This window comes from Esox lucius, chromosome 20 (assembly GCF_011004845.1).
Source record: "Esox lucius isolate fEsoLuc1 chromosome 20, fEsoLuc1.pri, whole genome shotgun sequence".
NCBI classification, from domain to species: Eukaryota; Metazoa; Chordata; class Actinopteri; order Esociformes; family Esocidae; genus Esox; species Esox lucius.
The window spans coordinates 4,638,282-4,664,720 of record NC_047588.1 but is presented as its reverse complement, the minus strand read 5'-3'; the positions used below and the strand labels follow the sequence as shown (position 1 = coordinate 4,664,720).

The 26,439-nt window shown below is 44.1% G+C and overlaps 1 protein-coding gene across 5 annotated transcripts in view; it reads left to right on the top strand.

Annotated features, from left to right (window-relative positions):
* macf1b (microtubule actin crosslinking factor 1b) overlaps positions 1 to 26,439 on the top strand; it is a 60,347-nt gene that overhangs the window by 15,773 nt on the left and 18,135 nt on the right. For all 5 annotated transcript variants that reach the window (XR_002195723.2, XM_020041080.2, XM_020041078.2 and 2 more), the window contains 17 exons: positions 1,076 to 1,242; positions 1,421 to 1,580; positions 7,788 to 7,872; positions 8,094 to 8,338; positions 8,505 to 8,624; positions 8,725 to 8,832; positions 8,920 to 9,138; positions 9,485 to 9,688; positions 9,819 to 10,050; positions 11,335 to 11,561; positions 12,069 to 12,191; positions 12,363 to 12,464; positions 12,946 to 13,047; positions 13,217 to 13,381; positions 15,922 to 16,077; positions 16,607 to 16,804; positions 18,530 to 18,658. Coding sequence is in view for 4 of the 5 variants with exons in the window: in XM_020041080.2 (XP_019896639.2) it covers positions 1,076 to 1,242; positions 1,421 to 1,580; positions 7,788 to 7,872; positions 8,094 to 8,338; positions 8,505 to 8,624; positions 8,725 to 8,832; positions 8,920 to 9,138; positions 9,485 to 9,688; positions 9,819 to 10,050; positions 11,335 to 11,561; positions 12,069 to 12,191; positions 12,363 to 12,464; positions 12,946 to 13,047; positions 13,217 to 13,381; positions 15,922 to 16,077; positions 16,607 to 16,804; positions 18,530 to 18,658 (2,742 nt within the window). In the remaining variant the exon portion in view is untranslated. The remainder of the gene's footprint in view (positions 1 to 1,075; positions 1,243 to 1,420; positions 1,581 to 7,787; positions 7,873 to 8,093; positions 8,339 to 8,504; positions 8,625 to 8,724; positions 8,833 to 8,919; positions 9,139 to 9,484; positions 9,689 to 9,818; positions 10,051 to 11,334; positions 11,562 to 12,068; positions 12,192 to 12,362; positions 12,465 to 12,945; positions 13,048 to 13,216; positions 13,382 to 15,921; positions 16,078 to 16,606; positions 16,805 to 18,529; positions 18,659 to 26,439) is intronic.

The following is a 26,439-nucleotide window of genomic DNA, read 5'->3' as shown; positions in this document are numbered from 1 at the left end:
GGTGCCATGTCTTCTGCTGGTGTTGGTCCACTGTGTTTTCTGAGGTCCAAGGTCAACGCAGCTGTCTACCAGGAAGTTTTAGAGCACTTCATGCTTCCTGCTGCTGAACAACTTTATGGAGATGCAGATTTCATTTTCCAGCAGGACTTGGCACCTGCACACAGTGCCAAAGATACCAGTACCTGGTTTAAGGACCATGGTATCCCTGTTCTTAATTGGCCAGCAAACTCGCCTGACCTTAACCCTATAGAAAATCTATGGGGTATTGTGAAGAGGAAGATGCGATACGCCAGACCCAACAATGCAGAAGAGCTGACGGCCACTATCAGAGCAACCTGGGCTCTCATAATACCTGAGTAGTGCCACAGACTGATCGACTCCATGCCACGCCGAATTGCTGCAGTAATTCAGGGAAAAGGAGCCCCAACTAAGTATTGAGTGCTGTACATGCTCATACTTTTCATGTTCATACTTTTCAGTTGGCCAACATTTCTAAAAATATTTTTTTTGTATTGGTGTTAAGTAATATTCTAATTTTTGGAGATACTGAATTTGGGATTTTCATTAGTTGTCAGTTATAATCATCACAATTAAAATAAATAAACATTTGAAATATATCAGACTGTGTGTAATGAATGAGTATAATATACAAGTTTCACTTTTTGAATGGAATTACTGAAATAAATCAACTTTTTGATGATATTCTTATTTTATGACCAGCACCTGTATATATGTGCAAGTGGGAGTGAATAGTTGTGCGATGAGGCAAATGCAAGTACAAATAGCAATTCTGACTGTGCAATCAAGCAAGTTGGAGGTGTAAGGTAGTCTGTACAACTGAAATGTGGGGATAGCAACAATAAGGTTCCCGAGCTAGACAAGTAGTACAAGGTAGTAGTGCAAAGAAGGTCCCTTTTGCAAGGCACTATATATTTTTACATGTAACCCTAATTGCTTCTCTTAGTCACTCTGGTTAAGAATGTCTGCAGACTAAAATGAAAATATATATATATATTCTGGATGTCCTTAAGTATTTCACTCTAAGCTTAGGAATGTATTTACCACCATCTCACAGCTCCTGCAGCGCCTCCTGGAGGACCGGAGACGTAGTATGGAGACCATGATGCTGGAGGGCCCTCAACTGACTGAAGCCTTCCCAGGGGAAGAGGGGGAGCAAGCCAGGATCCAGCTCTCCACACTCAGACACAAATGGGAAGCTTTACTACTAGTGGCAGAAAACAGGTCAGGTCATTAAACCCCTTTCATATAATAATGTTGAGCTGTGCTATGCTAGCCTATACTATTATTTTATATTCTCGACTGTGATCTCTTATGTAATGTCATGTTAAGCTGTGCTACACTGTAATGTTTTTGTGAGCTGAACTGTAACCTAATACATGTTGTGTTCTGGGGTTGACAGACGGTGCAGCCTGGAGCTCATCCTGCCTAGGGCTCAGCTCTTCCAGGAGAGGGTGGACAGCCTGCAGCACTGGCTCATCTCTGTAGAACAGGACCTAGCCGAGTTACGCAATGCTGAGAGGTCCATGCTACATCTTCCTGAAGCTACAGAGCAGGCAAAGGTAAGACATCAATCTACAGTAAACAGTATGTATAGTGTCCCCTTCGGGTCAGCAGGTCGCATAGTGGTTAAAGCATCTGACAAGTAACAGATAGGTCCTGTGCAGATAGGACAGAAGTAAAACATTTGGAACAAATATATTTGTGTATTCTGTCACAATATATTGTCTACTAGCAGAACCACTAGCAGAACCTTTACACCAGGTACAATTCTGGGTTTGTGTAAATGTTTAGAGCAAACAAAAGCAATTCTGTTTATGATTTTGAGCATCTCTACAAAGTGCATGTGGGAGTGAAAGAGGAAAACAAAGATATACAGTAGTTGCATATCAATATATTATTTTTGACAATTTAATCTACAATCTAACTATGAATTTATCTAGTATTGTATGTGAGTTTTCCGTACACCTGCTTGGCCATGGAAATCCGTTTCGTGAAGCTCCCGACACATAGTTCTTGTGCTGATGTTGCCTCCATGAACAGTTTGGAACTCTATAGTGAGTGATGCAACAGATGATCGCTCTTTGAGTTTGTGTGGTCTATCACATTGTGGCTGGGTTCTTCTTAGATGCTTCCACTGACTTCATGGTGTCAGGATAACAACCTCCAGCTCAATATCAGCTAAACGAAGGAGGTGATTGTTGATCACAGGAAGCAGCGGCGGGGAGACCACGCCCCCATACACATCAATAAGTCTGCAGTAGAGAGTTCACAACATCAGGTTCCTTGGGGTCAACATCAGTGATGACTTGACCTGGTTTCATCACTCTAACGTTGTGGTGAAGGAGACCAGGAAACGACTCTTCTTCCTACGCCAATTAAGGAGATTGCAATACCAGGCATTGATTCCAGGATACTCACATACTTCTACAGATGCACTATTGAGAGTCACCACCTGGTGTGGCAGCTTCACCGCCCTCGACCGCAAAGCACTTCAGAGGGTGATTAAAACAGCAGAGAGCATCACAAGGTCTGACCTGCCATCCCTGCAAGATCTCTACACAGAGAGGTGTAGGAGGAGGAGCAAATGGATCATTACAGATCCCAGCCACCCATGCCACGGGCTGTTTACCAAGCTGCCGTCAGGCAGAAGGTACAGGAGTATTCAGTCCAAAACAAACAGCCTACGGGACAGCTTATTTCCACAGGCTGCTGTAAGGCTGCTCAACTTGGGAACCCATCTTCCCTTCCATCCAATGTCTATGCACACCTGTCTCTTTATACCATGCACACCTGTCTCTTTATACCATGCACATCTGCCACTTACATCATGCACATCTGCCACTTACATCATGCACACCTGTCACTTTTACATTGCACTACGGTTGTATAGTTGTATAGTTATTATTATTGATGTGTGTTTTTGTATAGTGTTATTACTGATTGTGTTACTTTTTAACTTTTAACTGCACTGTCGGGAGTAGGAAAACCAAGCATTTCATTGCCGTAACTTATTGCAAATGACACTGATCTCTGATCTCTTCAGTACAACCCATTTTACTGCCAATGTTTGTCTGTGGAGATTTCAAGGTTATGTGCAGGACTTTATGCAATTGTGAGCAATTTGTGTGGCTGAAACAACTGAACTCAATAAAGTGTCCACATACACTCACCTAAAGGATTATTAGGAACACCTGTTAAATTTCTCATTAATGCAATTATCTAATCAACCAATCACATGGCAGTTGCTTCAATGCATTTAGGGGTGTGGTCCTGGTCAAGACAATCTCGTGAACTCCAAACTGAATGTCAGAATGGGAAAGAAAGGTGATTTAAGCAATTTTGAGCGTGGCATGGTTGTTGGTGCCAGACGGGCCAGTCTGAGTATTTCACAATCTGCTCAGTTACTGCGATTTTCACGCACAACCATTTCTAGGGTTTACAAAGAATGGTGTGAAAAGGGAAAAACATCCAGTATGCGGCAGTCCTGTGGGCGAAAATGCCTTGTTGATGCTAGAGGTCAGAGGAGAATGGGCCGACTGATTCAAGCTGATAGAAGAGCAACTTTGACTGAAATAACCACTCGTTACAACCGAGGTATGCAGCAAAGCATTTGTGAAGCCACAACACGCACAACCTTGAGGCCGATGGGCTACAACAGCAGAAGACCCCACCGGGTACCACTCATCTCCGCTACAAATAGGAAAAAGAGGCTACAATTTGCACAAGCTCACCAAAATTGGACAGTTGAAGACTGGAAGAATGTTGCCTGGTCTGATGAGTCTCGATTTCTGTTGAGACATTCAGATGGTAGAGTCAGAATTTGGCGTAAACTGAATGAGAACATGGATCCATCATGCCTTGTTACCACTGTGCAGGCTGGTGGTGGTGGTGTAATGGTGTGGGGGATGTTTTCTTGGCACACTTTAGGCCCCTTAGTGCCAATTGGGCATCGTTTAAATGCCACGGCCTACCTGAGCATTGTTTCTGACCATGTCCATCCCTTCATGACCACCATGTACCCATCCTCTGATGGCTACTTCTAACAGGATAATGCACCATGTCACAAAGCTCGAATCATTTCAAGTTGGGTTCTTGAACATGACAATGAGTTCACTGTACTGAAATGGCCCCCACAGTCACCAGATCTCAACCCAATAGAGCATCTTTGGGATGTGGTGGAAGGGGAGCTTCGTGCCCTGGATGTGCATCCCACAAATCTCCATCAACTGCAAGATGCTATCCTATCAATATGGGCCAACATTTCTAAAGAATGCTTTCAGCACCTTGTTGAATCAATGCCACATAGAATTAAGGCAGTTCTGAAGGCGAAAGTTTTTATTTTTTTTATTTTTTCATCTTCTTCCGCTTCATCCGGGGCCGGGTCGCGGGGGCAGCAGTCTAAGCAGAGATGCCCAGACTTCCCTCTCCCCAGACACTTCCTCCAGCTCTTCCGGGGGGACACCGAGGCGTTCCCAGGCCAGCCGGGAGACATAGTCCCTCCAGCGTGTCCTAGGTCTTCCCCGGGGTCTCCTCCCGGTGGGACGGGACCGGAACACCTTCCCAGGAAGGCGTTCCGGAGGCATCCGAAACAGATGCCCAAGCCACCTCAGCTGACCCCTCTCGATGTGGAGGAGCAGCGGCTCTATTCTGAGCTCCTCCCAGGTGACCGAGCTTCTCACCTTATATCTAAGGGATCGCCCGGCCACCCTGCGGAGAAAGCTCATTTCGGCTGCCTTTTATCCGGGATCTTGTCCTTTCGGTCATGACCCAAAGCTCATGACCATAGGTGAGAGTAGGAACGTAGATTGACCGGTAAATCGAGAGCTTCGCCTTGCGGCTCAGCTCTTTCTTCACCACGACAGACGATACAATCGACCGCATTACTGCAGAAGCTGCACCGATCCGTCTGTCAGTCTCCCGTTCCATCCTTCCCTCACTCGTGAACAAGACCCCTAGATACTTAAACTCCTCCACTTGAGGCAGGCACTCTCCACCAACCTGAAGTGGGTAAGCCACCCTTTTCCGACTGAGGACCATGGCCTCGGATTTGGAGGTACTGATTCTCATCCCCACCGCTTCACACTCGGCTGCAAACCGTCCCAGCACATGCTGAAGGTCCTGGTTTGAAGGGGCCAACAAGACAACATCATCCGCAAAGAGTAAAGACGAAATCGTGTGGTCCCCAAACCTGACACCCTCCGGCCCCTGGCTGCGCCTAGAAATTCTGTCCATAAAAATTATGAACAGAACCGGCGACAAAGGGCAGCCCTGCCGGAGTCTAACATGCACTGGGAACAAGTCTGACTTATTGCCGGCAATGCGGACCAAGCTCCTGCTTCGGTCGTATAGGGACCTGACAGCCCTTAGCAAAGGACCCAGGACCCTATATTCCCGAAGCACTCTCCACAGGATGCCGCGATGGACACAGTCGAATGCCTTCTGCAAATCCACAAAACACATGTGGATTGGTTGGGCAAACTCCCATGAACCCTCCAACACCCCGTAGAGGGTATAGAGCTGGTCCAGTGTTCCACGGCCCGGACGAAAACCACACTGTTCCTCCTGAATCCAAGGTTCTACTATTGGCCGTATTCTCCTCTCCAGAACCCTGGCATAGACTTTCACGGGGAGGCTGAGAAGTGTGATCCCCCTATAGTTGGAACACACCATGCGGTCCCCCTTCTTAAAAAGAGGGACCACCACCCCGGTCTGCCATCCCAAAGGCACTGTCCCCGACCTCCACGCGATGTTGCACAGGCTTGTCAACCAAGACAGCCCCACAACATCCAGAGACTTGAGGTACTCAGGGCGGATCTCATCCACCCCCGGTGCCTTGCCACCGAGGAGTTTCTTGACCACCTCAGTGACTTTAGCCCGGGTGATGGACGAGTCCACCTCTGAGCCCTCATCCTCTGCTTCCTCAATGGAAGACGTGACGGCGGGATTGAGGAGATCCTCGAAGTACTCCTTCCACCGCCCGACGACATCCCCACTTGAGGTCAACAGCTGCCCACCTCTACTGTAAACAGCGTTGGTAGGGCACTGTTTCCCTCTCCTGAGGCGCCGGACGGTTTGCCAGAATCTCTTCGAGGCCAGCCGATAGTCCTTCTCCATGGCCTAACCGAACTCCTCCCAGGCCCGAGTTTTTGCCTCCACAACCACCCGGGCTGCAGTCCGCTTGGCCTGTCGGTACCTGTCAGCCGCCTCAGGAGTCCCACAAGCCAACCAGGCCTGATAGGACTCCTTCTTCAGCTTGACGGCATCCCTTACTTCCGTTGTCCACCACCGGGTTCGGGGATTGCCGCCTCGACAGGCACCGGAGACCTTACGGCCACAGCTCCGAGCGGCCGCTTCGACAATGGCGGTGGAGAACATGCTCCACTCGGACTCAATATCTCCAGCCTCCCTCGGGATCCAGTCGAAGCTCTGCCGGAGGTGGGAGTTAAAGATCTCTCTGACAGGAGAATCAGCCAGACGTTCCCAGCAGACCCTTACAGTACGCTTGGGCCTGCCGAGTCTGTCCAGCTTCCTCCCCCGCAATCGGATCCAACTCACCACCAGGTGGTGATCAGTTGACAGCTCCGCCCCTCTCTTCACCCGAGGGTCCAAGACATACGGCCGCAGGTCAGATGAAACGACAACAAATTTGATCATCTACCTGCGGCTTAGGGTGTCCTGGTGCCATGTGCACTGATGGACACCCTTATGCTTGAACATGGTGTTCGTTATGGACAAACTGTGACTAGCACAGAAGTCCAATAACTGAACACCGCTCGGGTTCAGATCAGGGGGGCCGTTCCTCCCAATCACACACCTCCAGGTGTCACTGTCGTTGCCCACGTGGGCGTTGAAGTCCCCCAGTAGAACGATAGAGTCCCCAGTCGGAGCACATTCCAGCACCCCTCCCAGAGACTCCAAGAAGGTCGGGTTCTCTGCACTGCCGTTCGGCCCGTAGGCACAAACAACAGTGAGAGACCTATCCCCGACCCGTAGGCGCAGGGAAACGACCCTCTCGTTCACCGGGGTAAACTCCAACACATGGCGGCAGATCTGGGGAGGTATAAGCAAACCCACACAAGCCCGCCGCCTCTCACCATGGGCAACTCCAGAGTGGTGAAGAGTCCATCCTCTCTCAAGGAGTGTGGTTCCAGAGCACAAGCCATGCATAGAGGTGATCCCGACTACCTCTAGTCGGAACCTCTCAACCTCACGCATGATCTCAGGCTCCTTCGGGTTGTCTAGGCCCCTGCCTTCGACTGCCGCCCGATCCTCTCTGTACCGACCCCTTATGGTCCCTCCTGTGGGTGGTGAGCCCACGGGAAGGTGGCCCCACGTCGCTCATTCGGGCTAAGCCCGGCCGGGCACCATGGGGAAAGGCCCAGCCACCAGGCGCTCGCGTACGAGCCCCAACCCCGGGCCTGGCTCCAGGGTGGGGCCCCGGCTTCGCCATACCGGGCGACGCCACGGAACTCAAGAAAATGTTCATTAAGGGGTGTTTTGAACTGCTCTTAGTCTGACCCGTCCCCTAGGACCTGTTTGCCTTGGGAGACCCTACCAGGGGCATATAGCCCCAGACAACATAGCTCCTAGGGTCACTCGGGTACTCAAACCCCTCCACCACGTTAAGGTGGCAGTTCATGGAGGGGCGAAAGGGGGTCAAATATGGTATTAGTATGGTGTTCCTAATAATCCTTTAGGTGAGTGTACATTTGGCCATATAGTGTATATTATTCAAACGTACTATGCATTTAACTTTTTTATCACAGGCTGTGGTGGAAGAGATCAAGGCGAAAAACGTTGACTTGGTAAATGTCCAACAGACAGGCCGTGATCTCAAGGAGAAGATTACAGGTAACATCCATCCATCTGTTCTGGAAGGCTTACCCTTATCAATAAATTCAATTCAACAAGAGATTACTTATATTGCAAAAAGGAACATGAATCGCCACATGCTAACATTAGCAACATGATACATTCTAATCTTAGCAACATGCTAAGAGTGCCAACATGCTAATGGTGGCAAGATGCTAATTCGTCATGTATTTGTGCTTCTGGTGTGCTCTATGTCTCAGCGGAGGAAGCGCAGCAGGTGCAGGAGCGTGTGGACAACCTGAGGATCCGTTGGTCGGTGCTCACCCTGAGCAGTGGTGACGTGCTGCAGAGGCTGGAGCAGGTCCTGGAGGCTTCCAGCCGCTGCACCTCCAGCCAGGAGGACCTCCACCTGTGGCTGGGCCGCATTGAGAGAGAGATTCTGGGGCCTGCTGCGGGCCAGACAGGGGGTGGAGACATGGTGCTCTGTACTGCGGAGAAACAGAGGGTAAGGGGCTTAGTGTACATTAATGTACTGTCTTATCACTACTGAAGGATTAATGTAGGCCACATTGATAGTCTTCAGATAAGGAGGATTCAGTAAGAACTTTAACACTTCTTAATTTAGACAGAAATCAGTTTTTATCTTAACCTGTGTTTGTGTTTGTTGTCAGTTGGAGCAGGCTGTGGTGAAGGAAATGGCCTGGTTCCGAGCCACAGCCCTGGGACTGGATAATCTGAAAGCCATCACTCTCGAACCAGAGCTAATTTCTGCCCAGCTCTACGAACAGAAGGTAAGTAGAACAATCAGAACCAGTAGCCTGCACATGATTACCCACATCGAGGCAAGTTACAGTGACATTGTGTGAGTTTATTTTTTTTGTTTTTGTGTAGATCCTTGCCGTGGAGATTTTGCAGCACAGGTTTAACATTGAGAAGATGGCCAAGATCGCCGAAATCTTGCTGACATATGGTGACGAAGGGGAAATAGGAGATCTACAGGTGCATATTATCTCATCCACGGCATATTCAATGTTTCACATCCATTAGTGAATGCAGATGATGTTAGATGTTTTGCTGTCCCCCCAGACTCCATTGGACGCCTTACAGGAACAATGCAACACCACGTCAGCCACCAACTCTCATGTGGTACTTCAACTGGAGCATGCCCAGTCCCTTCTGGTTCAGTTCTCAGAGGGCCTCGCTGAGGTGTCACCATGGCTAGAGGAAACACAAGACCTCATTGGACGGCTTTCCCTGAGTACTATTAGCTATGAGGCATTCCGGGAACAGCAGGATCTCTTACAGGTATCAGCAAACTGACTCTAGGGAGTGGTTTTTCTTCTTTCATTTAACGATTATGTCCTTTTATACTTCTTAACCCCATTCAATTATTTTGCTCAAATGACCTGTTCTTACGTTCACTCAGATTTTCTGCTTCAGTTGTTATTTAACGTTCTCTTGAAAGTAGAAATTCCAAAGTTTATGTTTTTCCTTCAAACTGTTGATCATAAATTAAACACTTGTTTTCATTTTATGTTTTAATGTGGTTTTACTGTGGCTAACAAATCTGTGGCTAACAAATCTGACCCTGGTCTATGTGTTCAATGATCAGTTTTCATGATGTATCTTTTCCTACCCGTCTTGTGCCCAGGGTCTAAGGGAGTCCATAGCAGAGCACAGACCCCTGATAGCGCGGCTATGCTCCCTGGGAAAACGTCTGTCAGAGTTAAGCCCTGCCCAGGGGGAGGAGTTCTATCGTAAAGCCACAGAGGCAGAGGAGAAGCACAGGACCATCAGGGACAGAGTCAGAGAGGCTGCCAATCTACTGGAAGAGTCTCTGCCCAGATACACACAGGTGACTGTCATACACACACTGATGCATTAACACACACACAACCACACATAAATACACCACATCAAAAAAAAGAAAAAGCTACATTTTGATAACCACACATACATGACGAAGTGGCCTGATGTCCCTATAGTTGAACGAGAGGATGACGCTGATTGGCGAGAGTCTGGATCGCCTGCGGAGCCGCATGGAGTCACCAGTCTCATTGCAGGGCCAGACCTCTCGCATCCAGGAACAGCTTCAGGACAATAAACACAGCCTGGCTGAGCTGTCCAAGCTGGAGCTTGGCCTGGGGAGTGTCAGGACCCAGGCTGACGAACTCCTCACCAATACACAGGCAGCTGGGGACTCCTCTATTGGCACAGGTACACACTTCACTAAGTTCCAGAGATGTGGTTCCTCGCAACATATGGTTAGGAGCATAGACATTTGCAGTTTTATTTTTTTATCAGTCAGCTAACTTTTGTTGAAATACGTCACAGGTCTCTGTGTGTATAATTAATTCATCATTTGACAGCAATACTGTGCCTAGATTACCAAGACCACTTTAAACTTTTGTTTGAGTAGTGTTGAACTGAGTTCAAATACCTGTAGCAACAGTTTGACCAACAGTGTTTAGTAAACATATGCATATGGTGAGTCAACCAGACACCATGTTTTGGCCATAGCACAAGTAAAGACTCTGATTCTCTTCCGTAATACAAAGGGTTGTTGTGGCTGAAGTTCACTCTTCCTCTTGTCCCAATCTGGCCAATCCTTCAAAAGTAGATTTTCAACAAGAAGAAGACAAATAGGATCCATGACAACAGATGTATCTGAGCTGATTTCTTCCTTACAGTTGCTGTTACTTTTTTCAACGCAGCCTTGTCAGATCCTAAGATATTATGTCTTCTGCTTAACATGCATGCAAGAAAAGAATTGTTACACATCATAAAAATAAGATGCTATGCCTCCATGGCAAACATCGTTCTAGTTCAGAGTTTACAGACCTGATCAGAGCTACCACTTATTTATGTTCTGCTCATAATGGAAGGAACATAAGAGACACATTAAACTTCACTTTGGAGCTAAAATAGGTTGAGGCCTGGCACCTTTTGTTGTGGCCACAATCACATCTAGGAGCAGGAGTTGTTAGGAAAAGGTCTTTGCCTATCCTTGGCTTCAGTGAACAGTATAAAGCAATTTCGGCCTATTCTAACACAGTCAATTTATGTCCGGGATTTCATATAGAGCTTTAGCATTTTTTATCAATAAAAAAAATAAAATTCTCAGAGAAGCACATTGGTGTTCATAATGCAATTAATACACAAATCAAAAAGAAGTTAATGAAAGTACTACATATGGGTACTCATTTCTACTCATACTAAGTAGAAGTGTCACTGTGACTTGTATCTATTGCGAGATGTGGTTGTTTCATTATCCTTAGTTTCGTCGTAGCCTTTTTTCTTGTAATCTTGTAGTGTGAGGTGGCAGACAGCCTAGTTGTTATAGTGTCTGGCCAGTAACCAAAAGGTTACTTTGGATAAGAGTGTCAGCCAAATTACTAACATTTAAATATTGAATGCTCTGATTCTCAGTCACCTTGGGTAAGAGTGTCTGCTGGATGGCTAATCCGTATGTATTTAATGACTGTAGTCTGTGTATCCCAGTGATCCAGCAGCGTGTGTCCAGCCTGGGCCAGCTGTGGAAAGACACTCAGAGACAGGCTGAGGAGAGAGGCAGCTGGCTGCTCAACCTGCTGGACTTAGCCCTCAAGTTCTGGAGTGACGTCAATGACATGACGGCCGGGCTGAATGATGCCCAGCAGGCTGTCCTGGATCTGAACGCCAGCCGCACCGACTCGGAGACCATCCGCCAGAGTCTGGAGACCATGCAGGTGTTGTGGGATAACTTGTCCTGAGGTTTATGTGCTGCTTGCCAACTCTCATTAACATGTGTTATAAAGACAGTCAAATACGATCTGGAGCTAACTATGAATTTATCTAGTATTATAAAGTGACTTGCCAATGATAGAATGTATTTTAGGTTCATACACTGTTAACTCATATCTACATCATGGTGTTGACAAGTCCTTGTATTTGTGGCTAATGCCCAGGAATTCTGCATGGGCCAGGTGAATTTGGAGCGGGTTCATCTCGTCAAATCAATCAATCAAATTTATTTTATTAGGCTCTTTTTACATCTGCAGTTGTCACAATGTGCTGATAACCACTCTAAGACCTTAAGGAGCAAGCAACAACAAGAAAGTTGTTTGGAAAATAATCTTGGATCCAACACCATGCCATCACAGAAAGTCATATTTAACACTATAAGGAAGACCATTTATTTCATAAAACACTGTTCAGCTATTTTAACCTCTTTTAATCTCTTTCCATCCTCATAGACCCTCAGAGAGGACATTGATAGTCTCCAGGGGGACCTGGACACGCTTGGCATTCTAGGAATGGACCTTATGTCAGCATGTGGAGACACAGACAAACCTGATGTCACCAAGAGCTTGGATGAGGTAGTCTTTGAATGAAATGCAATCACCTGTATAATAATAGATATAAAATGTTTTAGTTAAATTAAATAATAGTAATATAAATAATATTAATATTAATTAAATTTAAATTAAAAATAATATTACTGTATATAAAGGTAACCCAACAGGTGTACTTTACTGATATCTCTATAGCTGTACTGCACGTGGAACAACCTAAGCAAACTGTGGAGTGAGTGTGACAGGAAGCTGGAACAATCTCTACAGATGGCTTTACATTACCAGGACACTATGCAGGTATGTGTGTGTGGTTATGCTGTGTGTATGTGTTTGTGTAATAGCTTACAAATATCCATATTATCAGAAACATTAGACTATTCAGCTTTGCTTGGCAGCTTTTTCTTCTTTTGCCTTTCCCATTGCAGAGGCACTCAGCCAAATACAAACTTGGCCAGTATTTTATCTCTATTGGACTGGTAGAAACAAGACTCTAGCGTCCTGCAGCGCTGGGGATGTGACTGACAGACTGTGCCAATAGGAAACAAATGGCATTAACTGTGAGAGAAACAGTCTATGCCCAATGTCTGGGAAGCCAGCCGTAGTGTCGCTGCTTGTAAAAGTCAGCAGGATGTCAGCACGTTTCACTGACAATGTGGTTATTTATTTACTTCACCACCTCAAAAAACACACTTTAGTAACTTCTCACAGCCACTTGTGACACAAATGTGCAGCAATGGATGAATGGGTTCTTTTTTTATGTATCTTTCTTCTTCTGCAGGGGCTTTTTGAGTGGCTTAAATCAGCAGAGCTGAGATCCACAGAGGAGTTCTTGGTCGAAAGTGACCTGGAATCAGTCAAAGAGCAGCTGTGTGATCTCAAGGTGAATTTAAACTAGAGGAAATAAGCCAAAGAACACAGTCCCACTTCGATTCCCACGCAAGATATTCCATAAATTCCACTTTTGCATTTTTGAGTCTTGTAGAATCAGATGGGTTGTTTAACTTTGCCTGTTCTGTGGTCTTTGTAAAACCTATGCACTTTCTCATCAGGAGTTCAAACGAGAACTGTACCAGAAGAAGATAGAGATTGAGAGCCTGAATCATCGCTTTGTGTGCAGGCTGTCTACAGGCTCTGAGCGTCCTGGCTCCATCTCTCCCCTGTGTGATTTCAGACAGCGCTGGGACACCCTGGAGACAGAGACCGTCAGCAGACAGGTCAGACCCCACTCCGTTATTCACCAGTGTGGGATTCACTTAGCTGAGAAACCTTTTCTTGTGGTTTGTAGCCCAGGACAGAACAAGGGAAAATGACCCCTGTCCAGAATTCCTAAATGAAAGGGCCATGATACCTGATAGGTCACTATTCAACGCAGTGATTTACAGATGGGCACTGGTGAAACCACCTGACAGACTGTGCCAATAGCTGCCACCCTACAAAAATGTCATTCCACCCCACTCGCCACCTCAGTTGTCAGGAGTGTCCGCTTTAATATATTCTTATTTCATTTTATTTATTAGTATTATATTATTTCCACTTTTGTGGTTAATCTATATGGTAACCCGTTTTAATATCTTTGAGTCCCCCCTTCCCCGTAAAATAGTTTAGTCCCAGAGTCCACCTGCTGTGCTGCTCTCCCTTCCTTCCAGTGAAAACACCGGGGGTCAGTCCATGGTACTCTATGCAACTGAGCAGTCAGGATCGCACTACATGTGCTGGTCATAAAATTTGAATATCATCAAAAAGTTGATTTATTTCAGTAATTCTATTCAAAAAGTGAAACTTGTATAATGTATACATTCATTCCACACAGACTGATATATTTCAAGTGTTTTTTTCTTTTAATTTTGATGATTATAACTGACAACTAATGAAAACTCCAAATTCAGTATCTCAGAAAATTAGAATATTCCTTAAGACTATTACAAAAAAGGATTTTTAGAAATGTTGGCCAACTGAAAAGTATGAACATGAAAAGTATGAACATGTACAGCACTCAATACTTAGTTGGGGCTCCTTTTGCCTGAATTACTGCAGCAATGCGGCGTGGCATGGAGTCGATCAGTCTGTGGCACTGCTCAGGTGTTATGAGAGCCCAAGTTGCTCTGATAGTGGCCGTCAGCTCTTCTGCATTGTTGGGTCTGGCGTATCGCATCTTCCTCTTCACAATACCCCATAGATTTTCTATAGGGTTAAGGTCAGGCGAGTTTGCTGGCCAATTAAGAACAGGGATACCATGGTCCTTAAACTTGGTACTGGTAGCTTTGGCACTGTGTGCAGGTGCCAAGTCCTGTTGGAAAATGAAATCTGCATCTCCATAAAGTTGTTCAGCAGCAGGAAGAATGAAGTGCTCTAAAACTTCCTGGTAGATGGCTGCGTTGACCTTGGACCTCAGAAAACACAGTGGACCAACACCAGCAGATGACATGGCAACCCAAACCATCACTGACTGTGGAAACTTTACACTGGACTTCAAGCAACGTGGATTCTGTGCCTCTCCTCTCTTCCTCCATACTCTGGGACCTTGATTTCCAAAGGAAATGCAAAATGTACTTTCATCAGAGAACATAGCTTTGGACCAGTCCAGTCCTTTTTGTCTTTAGCCCAGGCGAAACGCTTCTGACGCTGTGTCTTGTTCAAGAGTGGCTTGACACAAGGAATCTCACAGCTGAAACCCATGTCTTGCATACGTCTGTGCGTGGTGGTTCTTGAAGCACTGACTCCAGCTGCAGTCCACTCTTTGTGAATCTCCCCCACATTTTTGAATGGGTTTTGTTTCACATTCCTCTCCAGGGTGCGGTTATCCCTATTGCTTGTACACTATTTTTGACCACATCTTTTCCTTCCATTCGCCTCTCTATTAATGTGCTTGGACACAGAGCTCTGTGAACAGCCAGACTCTTAAGCAATGACCATTTGTATCTTGCCCTCCTTGTGCAAGGTGTCAATGGTCGTCTTTTGGACAGCTGTCAAGTCAGCAGTCTTCCCCATGATTGTGTAGCCTACAGATCTAGACTGAGAGACCATTTAAAGGCCTTTGCAGGTGTTTTGGGTTAATTAGCTGATTAGAGTGTGGCACCAGATGTCTTCAGTATTGAACCTATTCACAATATTCTAATTTTCTGAGATACTGAATTTGGGGTTTTCATTAGTTGTCAGTTATAGTCATCGAAATTAAAAGAAATAAACACTTGAAATATATCAGTCTGTGTGGAATGAATGTATGCATTATAAAGGTTTCACTTTTTGAATGGAATATCTGAAATAAATCAACTTTTTGATGATATTCAAATTTTAAGAACAGCACCTGTAGACTAGCCTAGCAGTAATGAAAGAAGGCAACAGGCAGGAAATCAATCCACCCACAGTGCCAAGCATCAACCAAAGGGACACCCACCAACCACAACCACCCTGAATGAGGGCAGAGTATTGCCAGCAGGGTACATCCCAACTGCACAAGTGCGCAACAGAGAGACAACAACAAGCCAGTGACTTCTCCCCCGAATGGCATTGGAAGGAGGGCATCCCAGTAGTGATGAGAGCCCACCTGGCAAAACAGCAAGGGTGGACAGTATCAAGCCTTTCTGGTCACCTTCACGCCCCTGGGGCAGACTATACTTAATCATAGACCATGCTGTAGAGATGAGTCTTTGGTAGACACTTGAAAGTTTGCACTGAGTCTGCATTTGTAATCTATAATTTGTCACCCATCTGTATGATAATGCACACAGTTTTTAAAACTACATATTCATTGTAGCATCAGTTGGAGTGTGCGTTGCTGCGCTTGGGCCAGTTCCAGAACACGTTGGATGAGCTGCACACCTGGTTGTCCCACACAGCGGGCCTCCTCCAGGGCAATCGGGCAATCAGCATTGACCTGCAGGCCTGTGAGATAGAGCTGGCCAAGCACAAGGTATGTGGTCTCAAAAATCATCTTAACATAAAAGGATGTACCTGTACACCATTATAACATTAGAATGTACGTAAAGCCACTTCATTTGAAGAATGATGATAATGATATCAATAGTTTTTATGTATTGTTGCTCTGTTAAACATGAGCAGTCACATTGAGATTTGTGTCTCTCTAGTAAGTGAGCCATAGCGGAGAACGCAGCCTACATATTAAGCAGTTGCACTGGTGTTATTCACTTCACCTGTGAGTGGTCATAATGTTTTGGCTTATCAGTGTACAGTATAGCCACTGGAAGTCACAGACTGTTTTTCAGTACTGACTATTCAGAAATGCTCAGTACCAGAGATTGCCCTACATGTTGCCAACATTCTGAAGAGCATATATTTTACACCAATCAAAAACAGTGCCTCCTAGTTGTCCCCCTGGCAGGTGTAATGATAAATGTTTAATAAATGTTTTTAGTTTCTAAAGACAGATTTCTGGAACAGGTTTGTGGGTGCATAACATACATCTTTGTTCTCACCCCTAGGTGCTGCGTAATGATGTCATGTCCCACGTGCGTACGGTGGAGTCTCTTAACCAGGCAGGGCGGGGACTACTGGAGGCAGGGACAGGGGACAGCCCTCATGGTCTGCAGCCACGTCTGGAGCAGCTGAACGAACGCTGGGAGTTTGTACGCTGTGAGACAGAGCGCAGACAGCTAGAGCTGGAGAACAACCTAAGTCAGGTGAGGAGGAGCACAGCCAGGGGAAGAATTTATGAGGAACTTTAAAGTTTCTCTTTCATGATCCTTTCATCTCGGTTTGTCATTCATTGTCACATATGCCAATGGACAACAAATGTATTAAAAATCTTATTGTAGTCTTTTAAACATTGCAATAGCACGTCTCCACAGTACCGCCTGGTTAACTGTATTTGTGTGAAATATTTATAAAATGATATTAGAAATTGTACTTGAAATATATTATATATTTGAAATAAATCTTCAGTATATTGTAAGTGTACCAAAATTGTATTTGCAGTCATGCATTATAAGTATACTAAAGTAGGAAATACAGTGGGGAGAACAAGTATTTGATACACTGCCGATTTTGCAGGTTTTCCCACATACAAAGCATGTAGAAGTCTGTCATTTTTATCATAGGTACTCTTCAACTGTGAGTGACGGAATCTAAAACAAAAATCCAGAAAATCACATTGTATGATTTTTAAGTAATTAATTAGCATTTGATCAAAATATATATTTAATTGATCAATATATATATTGAATTGCACTGCTGTATATACAGTGAGGGAAAAAGTATTTGATCCCCTGCTGATTTTGTACATTTGCCCAATGAAAAAGAAATTATCAGTCTATAATTTTAATGGTAGGTTTATTTGAACAGTGAGAGACAGAATAACAACAAAGAAATCCATGTCAAAAATGTTATAAATTGATTTGCCTTTTAATGAGTGAAATAAGTATTCAGTGTTGCAAAAAGCACTCTTTTAATAACAGCTCCAATTTGAAAAACGTTCTCAATAGATACACAAACATGCATACTTTTTATTTAGTGGATTATATCTGACGTCCAACCAGAAATAGCATCTTCCAAACTAAAAAAACTGATTTTTTTTTAAATAAACATCAACAAGGAAAATGTACCCACACAGAAAGTGTATGAACTTACATGTTCCTATCCTTCTTAGTTTGTAATTATTACTATATTCCTTTAAATAGTTTTATGATTGTAATACTTGTAAAACTTCAAATACATTTAATAATTTCAGTAATAAATAATACTCTATAATGCTAGCATTAATACTGTTCACTATTACTACTGCTCCCACTAATTTTAACACAACCTGCCTGTCAATGAAAACAATTACTATTTCTTATTCTAACACTACTAGTGCTCCTATTAATACTACTAATACTACTACTACTACCACTGCTACTCTTCATACTACTACTACTACTACTAAATTGTAACTTTCACTTTTCAAACCAATAGCTTAAATACTATTTTATTACAAATAAATATTTGTAATACTTAAATATTTATAGAAAATCTTTCAATACTTAAAACTAAAACTCTAATACTCTTATTACTGCTGTCAGTATTTTAGCTCATACTAATAATACTGTGTTTCCTGTACTAAGACTAACATTTATACTATGACTACTATATTTCTCCTATTACTTCTGCTCCTCCAACTACTACTATTGCTACTGCTGTTTTTAAAACTTGTAATACCCTTCAAACAAATAGTTTTACTACTTAAGCCTATTACAACTTTTAATACTACTTCTACAAACAAATGTTAGTATTGTAAAGACTTTTAAGAAAAATAAAATGCTTTAAAACCAGCCATACAATTTTCCTTGGAAAATTACTGTCTAGTTCATTATAATAATGTATTGTTTGATTACATTATAGGTATTGCTGCTCTTTTTTTTTAATCAAAGGTCCAAGATGTAACCATGGAAATCCAGGACCTTCTTCAATGGTTGGAAAGCACAGATCTGAGGCTGTCTTCCAGTAAGACCATATGGGGGATGCCTGACTCTGCTAGCGAGAGGCTCAGTGCACATCTGGTAAGAATAACACAGAACACTGACCTCACATCCACAACTGTCATATCCAGCAACTGACTGTTTCAACTGACCTTTGCCTTGAGATTAATACACCTTTTAGGGACAGTTTCGTGGACAAAAAATTAAGCATAGTGCTAGAATATAAAATCTATCTAAATAAAACTCAATTGAGTTTGATTTAAAACTACAGTATCTCACAAAAGTGAGTACACCCCTCACATTTTTGCAAATATTTGATTATATCTTTTCATGTGACAACACTGTAAAGTAGTGAGTGTACAGTTTGTATAACAGTGCTGTCCCCTCAAAATAACTCAACACACAGCCATTAATGGCTAAACCACTGCAACAAAAGTGAGAACACCCCTAAGTGAAAATTGCCAAATAGGGCCCAATTAGCCATTTTCCCACCCCGGTGTCATGTGACTCATTAGTGTTACAAGGTCTCAGGTGTGAATGGGGAGTAGGTGTGTTAAATGTTGTGTTATTGCTCTCACACTACCTCATACTGGTCATTGAAAGTTCAACATGGCACCTCATGGCAAAGAACTCTCTGAGGATCTGAAAAAAAGAATTGTTGCTTTATATAAAGATGGCCTAGGCATTAAGAAGATTGCCAAGACCCTGAAACTGAGCTGTAGCACTGTGGCCAAGACCATACAGCGGTTTAACAGGACAGGTTCCACTCAGAACAGGCCTCGCCATGGTCGACCAAAGAACTTGAGTGCATGTGCTCAGCATCATATCCAGAAGTTGTCTTTAGGAAATTGACGTATGAGTGCTGCCAGCATTGCTGCAGAGGTTAAAGGGGTGGGGGGTCAGCCTGTCAGTGCTCAGACCATACACTGCATCAAATTGGTCTGCGTGGCTGTCATCCCAGAAGGAAGCCTCTTCTAAAGATGATGCACAAGAAAGCCCACAAACAGTTTTCTGAAGACAAGCAGACTAAGGACATGGATTACTGGAACGATGTCCTGTGATCTGATGAGACCAAGATACATTTATTTGTTTCAGATGGTGTCAAGCATGTGTGGCGGCAACCTGGTGAGGAGTACAGAGACAAGTGTGTCTTGCCTACAGTCAAGCATGGTGGTGGGAGTGTCATGGCCTGGGGCTTCATGAGTGCTGCCGGCACTGGGGAGCTTCAGTTCTTTGAGGGAACCATGAATGCCAACATGTACTGTAACATACTGAAGCAGAGCATGATCCCATCCCTTCGGAGACACAACTCCAAGACGACCACTGCCTTGCTAAAGAAGCTGAGGGTAAAGGTGATGGACTGGCCAAGCATGTCTCCAGACCTAAACCCTATTGAGCATCTGTGGGGCATCCTCAAATGGAAGGTGGAGGAGTGCAAGGTCTCTAACATCCACGTCTGTGATGTCATCATGGAGGAGTGGAAGAGGACTCCATGCCCAAGAGGGTTTAGTTAGTGCTGGAAAATAATGGTGGCCACTTGGACATTTACACTTAGGGGGATACTCACTTTTTTTGCCAGCAGTTTAGACATTAATGGCTGTGTGTTGTGCTATTTTGAGGGGACAGCAAATTTACACTTTTATACAAACTGTACAGTCACTACTTTGCATTGTAGCAAAGTGTAATTTATTCAGTGTTGTCAAATGAAAAGATATAATCAAATATTTACAAAAATGTGAGGGGTGTACTCACATTTGTGAGATACTGTATATCTATGTAGTTAGATATCCCCATCTAGTGGTGGATATATAGTGGATATATTCAATTTATTTATATCCAAACAGCTAAATTGGATCAAACACTGATCCTTGATCTTGCATGTGTCAATTGCTTAAATACATATTGTTATAATTACATTTAGACCGTTTGGTTTATACAACATTTTCCCAATTTTCCAGATAATTACTCTGCGTAAACTAATTACATAATTGCACATTTTAGTACAAATTATCCCTAGCAATTTAGTTCACCATTTGTTCACGAGTTTTACTTTTATAAAAAGGCATAGTGGGAAAATGTGACTTAAGTATTATTTCATCTCATCTTCATCCGCTTATCCGTAACGGGTCGCGGGGGCAGCAGCTCCAGCAGGGGACCCCAAACTTCCCTGTCCAGAGCCACATTTGCCAGCTCTGACTGGGGGATCCCAAGGCGTTCCCAGGCCAGTGTCGAAATATAATCTTTCCACCTAGTCCTGGGCCTTCCCAGAGGTCTCCTCCCAGCTGGACGTGCCTGGAACACCTCCCTAGGGAGACGTCCTGGGGGCATCATTATCAGATGCCCGAACCACCTCCACTGGCTCCTTTCGACGCAAAGGAGCAGCGGCTCTACTCTGAGTTCCTCACGGATGGCTGAGCTTCTCACCCTATCCCTAAGGGAGAAGCCAGCCACCCTTCTGAGAAAACCCATTTGAGCTGCTTGTACTCGCGATCTTGTTCATGACCCAGCCTTCATGACCATAGGTTAGGGTAGGAACGAAAATTGACCGGTATATCGAGAGCTTTGCCTTCCGGCTCAGCTCTCTTTTCGTCACAACGGTGCGGTAAAGCGAATGCAATACCGACCCTGCTGCTCTGATTCTCCGGCCAATCTCCCGCTCCATTGTTCCCTCACTTGCGAACAAGACCCCGAGATACTTGAACTCCTTTACTTGGGGTAACGCCTCATTCTCTTCCCGGAGAAGGCACTCCATCGGTTTCCTGCTGAGAACCATGGCCTCAGATTTAGATGTGCTAATCCTCATCCCAACCGCTTTGCACTCGGCTGCGAACCGGTTCAGTGAGTGCTGAAGGTCACAGACCGTTGATGCCATCAGGACCACATCATCCGCAAAAAGCAGCGATGAGATCCCCAGGACACCGAACTGCAACCCCTCCCCACCCCGACTACGCCTCGATCCTTGCAAGAGTAAAGAGCTGGTCGGTTGTTCCGCGACCAGGACGGAATCCGCATTGTTCCTCTTCAATCTGAGGTTCGACTATCTGCCGAACCCTCCTTTCCAGTACCTTTGAGTAGACTTTCCCAGGGAGGCTGAGAAGTGTGATACCCCTGTAATTGGCACACACCCTCTGGTCCCCCTTTTTGAACAGGGGAACCACCACCCTGGTCCGCCACTCCTATGGCACTTTCCCCGACTTCCACGCAATGTTGAAGAGGCGTGTCATCCAAGACATCCCCTCCACACCCAAAGCTTTCAACATTTCGGAACGGATCTTGTCAATCCCTGGAGCTTTGCCACTGTGGAGTTGTTTGACTACCTCAGTGACTTGACGATGCTTCCCCATCAGCCTCCAGCTCTGCCTCCACTATAGAGGGCGTGTTAGTGGGATTTAGGAGTTCCTCAAAGTGTTCCTTCCATCACCCAATTACCTCCTCAGTTGAGGTCAACAGTGTCCCATCCTTACTGTACACAGCTTGGATAGTTCCCCGTTTTCCCCTCCTGAGGTGGCGGACGGTTTTCCAGAAACACCTTGGTGCCGACCAAAAGTCCTTCTCCATGGCTTCCCCAATCTCCTCCCACACCCGCTGTTTTGCCTCTTTCACAGCAGAGGTCGCAGCCCTTCGGGTCTGTCGGTACACTGCAACCGTCTCCGGAGTCCTCCGGGATAACATATCCGGGATAATATATGCTTCCCTGACCACCGGTGTCCACCAGGGTGTTTGAGGGTTACCGCCCCTTGATGCACCTAAGACCTTTAGACCACAGCTCCCCGCCGCAGCTTTGGCAATGGAGGTTTTGAACATCGACCACTCAGGTTCAATGCCCCCAACCTCCACAGGGACGCCAGAAAAGCTCCGCCGGAGATGTGAGTTGAACCTTAAGTATTAATAATAATAATAGTATTAATATATGGAAACATCTTTTCAATGAATTCATCTTTAAAAGTGTACACTGCATGCACAATTATTAGGCAAGTGAGTATTCTGATCATATCATTATTTCTATGCACATTTTCCAACTCCAAGCCATATAAACTTGAATGCTCATTGGATTGAATCATTTTCAGGTGACATGTATTTGTGTAATCAGGGAGGGTGTGGCAACAGTGAATAACACCTTATATCAAGGTGTGCATAATTATTAGGCAGCTTCATAACCTCAGGTAAAATGTGCCAAAAAAGAGATTTAACTGACACTTACAAGTAAAAAAAAAAGAAATGTTTTACTTGTAAAAAAGTGAAAATGCTTTTCAGACAGATGCAACACTCTTTAAATGTCTAAACAATTGAGGTGTGACCACCGGACAATTAAACGTTTTGTTGTGAATAGTCAACTGGGGTGCAAAAAATGTATTAAGATGCAAATTAACTGCAAAAACTTGAGAAGAATTAAACGTGAAGCTACCAGGAACCCATTATCCTCCAGTGCCACCATATTCCAGAACTGCAACCAACCTGGAGTGTCCAGAAGTACAAGGTGTCAAGTGCTCAGAGATATGGCCAAGCTTAAGAAGACTGAAACACGACCACCAATGAATATGTTTTGAAATGTTCTGTATAGATTGGGCAAAGAAATATCTGAAGACAGATTTTTCAAAGGTTTTATGGACAGATGAAATGAGAGTGACTATTGATGGACCAGATGAATGGGCCTGTGGCTGGATCACTAATGGAAACATGGCACCACTTCAGTCAGGTGCCAGCCAGGTGGAGGAGGGGTACTGGTATGGGCTGCTATCATTAAGGATGAGGTAGTTGGTCCTTTTCGGGTTGAAGATGGACTGAAAGTGTAGCTCCCTCCAGTTAAAAGACGCGGACACAAGGCGTTCTTGTTTACGGGCATTTATTGGTCGAATTATGTAATCTTCGATGCCATCAAACATGGCGTGAGAACTAAATGAAAACATAGAAATCAAATAAGTTACAGAAATAAGAATATTCTCACAGAGATTAGCACTCCAGGGGAGTGAAACCGGTAAACAAAGGCAACTTCTCTTCGTGAGTCTCTTGGTGCACTTACAAATGTAATAACATTACCAAAACCCTTAATGAGCTGCAGTTAGCTTGGCATGCGCTACATGCTTCGATGCTGGTGTAATATCAAATAAAAACGTCTGAACCAACCGAACCTCTTCTTCTTCTTGTTTCCGGCAGGCTAGACGCATCTATGGCGTATTGCTGCCCTCCACTGGTCTCTACTCGCTATTCACAACTTATTAAGAAATAATTATAAATAGCCATATCTTATTATATACTTCAATACATCGCAAGTACTCCATCAGTTTCTTTAATTTGCTCCAACTGTCCAAATTCAATAAAGTGCGTAAAGTAAAAACAGTTTCTCCAGTTGCACCCAGTTCATTGAACAATTTCTACCTCTGACACTGTTTCGTCGTCTTCACATTCACACTTTCCATCAGGATGTTTACTAATCAGAGCCAGCCCTCTTCTCAGTCCATAATGCCCAAGCCTCAATATGGATAAAACTACTGCTTCTCTTCTCTTACATCTATAAACACATCTTTCTTTTTCTACCATACTTTGTACTGAATAATAAGTTCTCCCCTTCCTTTCAGAATCCCATGAATTTTGCCACATTTCTTTTACTGACCTATTAATTCTTTCAGTGTATTCTGGTAGCCCATACTGCACATTCATTTGAACTCTTTCCTCCTGCACTGCTTTCTTTGCCACCTCATCTGCCTCCTCATTACCCTCCACCCCCATGTGTGCCGGAACCCACAGAAACCCCACCTCATACCCTGCTTTATGAAGTCTATGCAACACCTGCATAATTTCCACAAGCACATCAGGCCTTGACTTAGTTTTGGTACCTTTAATTGCAATTAGGGATGCTGCTGAATCAATACATATGACAGAATGTTCCTGCTCGTTATCTTCAACCCACCTTACTGCCCATAGAACTGCCACCAGCTCTGCAGTAAACACAGATAAGTGATCTGGAATCCTCCAACCTTTTTTATAACCGATTTTAGGTATGCTAATACCAAAAGCCACTTTTCCACTCTCAGGATCCTTCGATCTGTCAGTATAAATTTGTAAGTAGCCACCCCATATTTGACCCTGCCGAGCTCTTTTCTCCTCCACTACCTCTGGAATCAACCACAAAGGTACATCTGAACGACATATTGGTGGACATACATTTAAATTCCCAATACCAATGTCATCTGCCATAGATTTGAGTGTTTCTACAAAGTTTGTTTTGACCAATCTTGCTGTTCCCATAAACTCCCAATGCTGACTCAACAGATTTTTTGTTGGTAATTTTCCAGTCTGTCCTTTTAGTTTCATTAAATACTTCAACCCTAGTTTACGTCGTCTTATAGCCAATGGCATCTCCCCTGATTCTATTAATAGCGCTGGTATTAGAGTTGTACGAAACGCCCCACTACACACTCTAAGAGCTTTTGCTTGGACTATATCAAGTTGACCAATCACTGAAGGGGCTGCTGCCCCATATACCATACAGCCATAATCAATAGTTGGTCTTATCATTGCTCTATATATCATCATCATAGTGTCAATATCAGCCCCCCAATCAGACCCAGCCACACACCTTCAAACATTAATTATTTTCCAAAACTTAGATGAAACCATCTCAATATGCTTTTTCCATGTCAGCCTTTCATCTAACCACATCCCCAAGAATTTAAAATGTTTTACTCTTTCAATAGTTGTACTATATATTTGTATCAGCTGTGTCTGCATTTTCTTCTTATGTCCAAATACCATGTATTTTGTTTTTTCTGTAGATATTTTAAATCCCCAATCATTAGCCCATTCAGATACCTTCTCCAAAGCAGTTTGAATTTGGCCAAAAACATAAGACAGGTTTGCTTCCAGAGGGCCCCAACATTTGCAAACAGTGAAAACCGAAATTATTTTCCCACTCTACTAAACATACCATTAACTAGTACATTAAAAAGAACCGGGCTAATAACACTACCTTGAGGGGTGCCATTCCCAACCGAACCTCAGAACAATAGTTCCGCTATATAAGCCTGCATAAACAAGTCAGCTTGTACACATATTTTAAAGTAAAAGAAATGCAGATAAATATAAATATATAATAATATATTTAAACGTGGTTTCTTATCAAATTAAAACTATTTTTTTATGGAACTTAAATTATGCAACTGTCTCTGCTGGCAGCTACAGAAAGACTGAAACTCCCAAACCTACTGCCAGTTTCTGGAAGATACTTTCTTCAAACAGTGGTACAGTAAGAAGTCCTCAGCACTGAAGAAGGACATATCTTCATGCAAGACAATGCTCCATCACATGCATCCATGTACTCCACTACTTGGCGAGCCAGCAAGGGCCACGAAGATGCCCAAATAATGACCTGGCCCCCTTCCTCTCCTGACTTAAATCCTATTGAGAATTTGTGGGCCCTTCTCAAATGTGAGATTTACAATCAGGGAAGACAAAACTTCTCTTTGAACAGCATTTGGGAGGCTGTGATCGTGAACAGATCAAGAAACTGACAGACTCCATGGATGGAAGGCTCATGGCAGTTATTGAAAGAAGGGTGGTTATATTGGTCACTGAATATTTCTGAAAGGACAAAACTTCCTGATGAGTTCATAAAAGGTCAGCTGTCCTTGGTCATAGTCCAGTAGTACTCAGTAGTAATCACTTTTGGGCTCTAATCTACCTTAACCGGTGGTTTTATTCCTGCTTTTTATTTTCCCCTGACAAATCAGATGACCCTGAATCCACTTTGAGGCACCATTTTTGCTGTCCTCTTATGCTGAATGGACTCTTTCGCTACTCCTAAGGTCAATCATTATCTCCTACCTCCACGTCCCAGAAATGGAAGCCCTTACTAAATCCTTCAG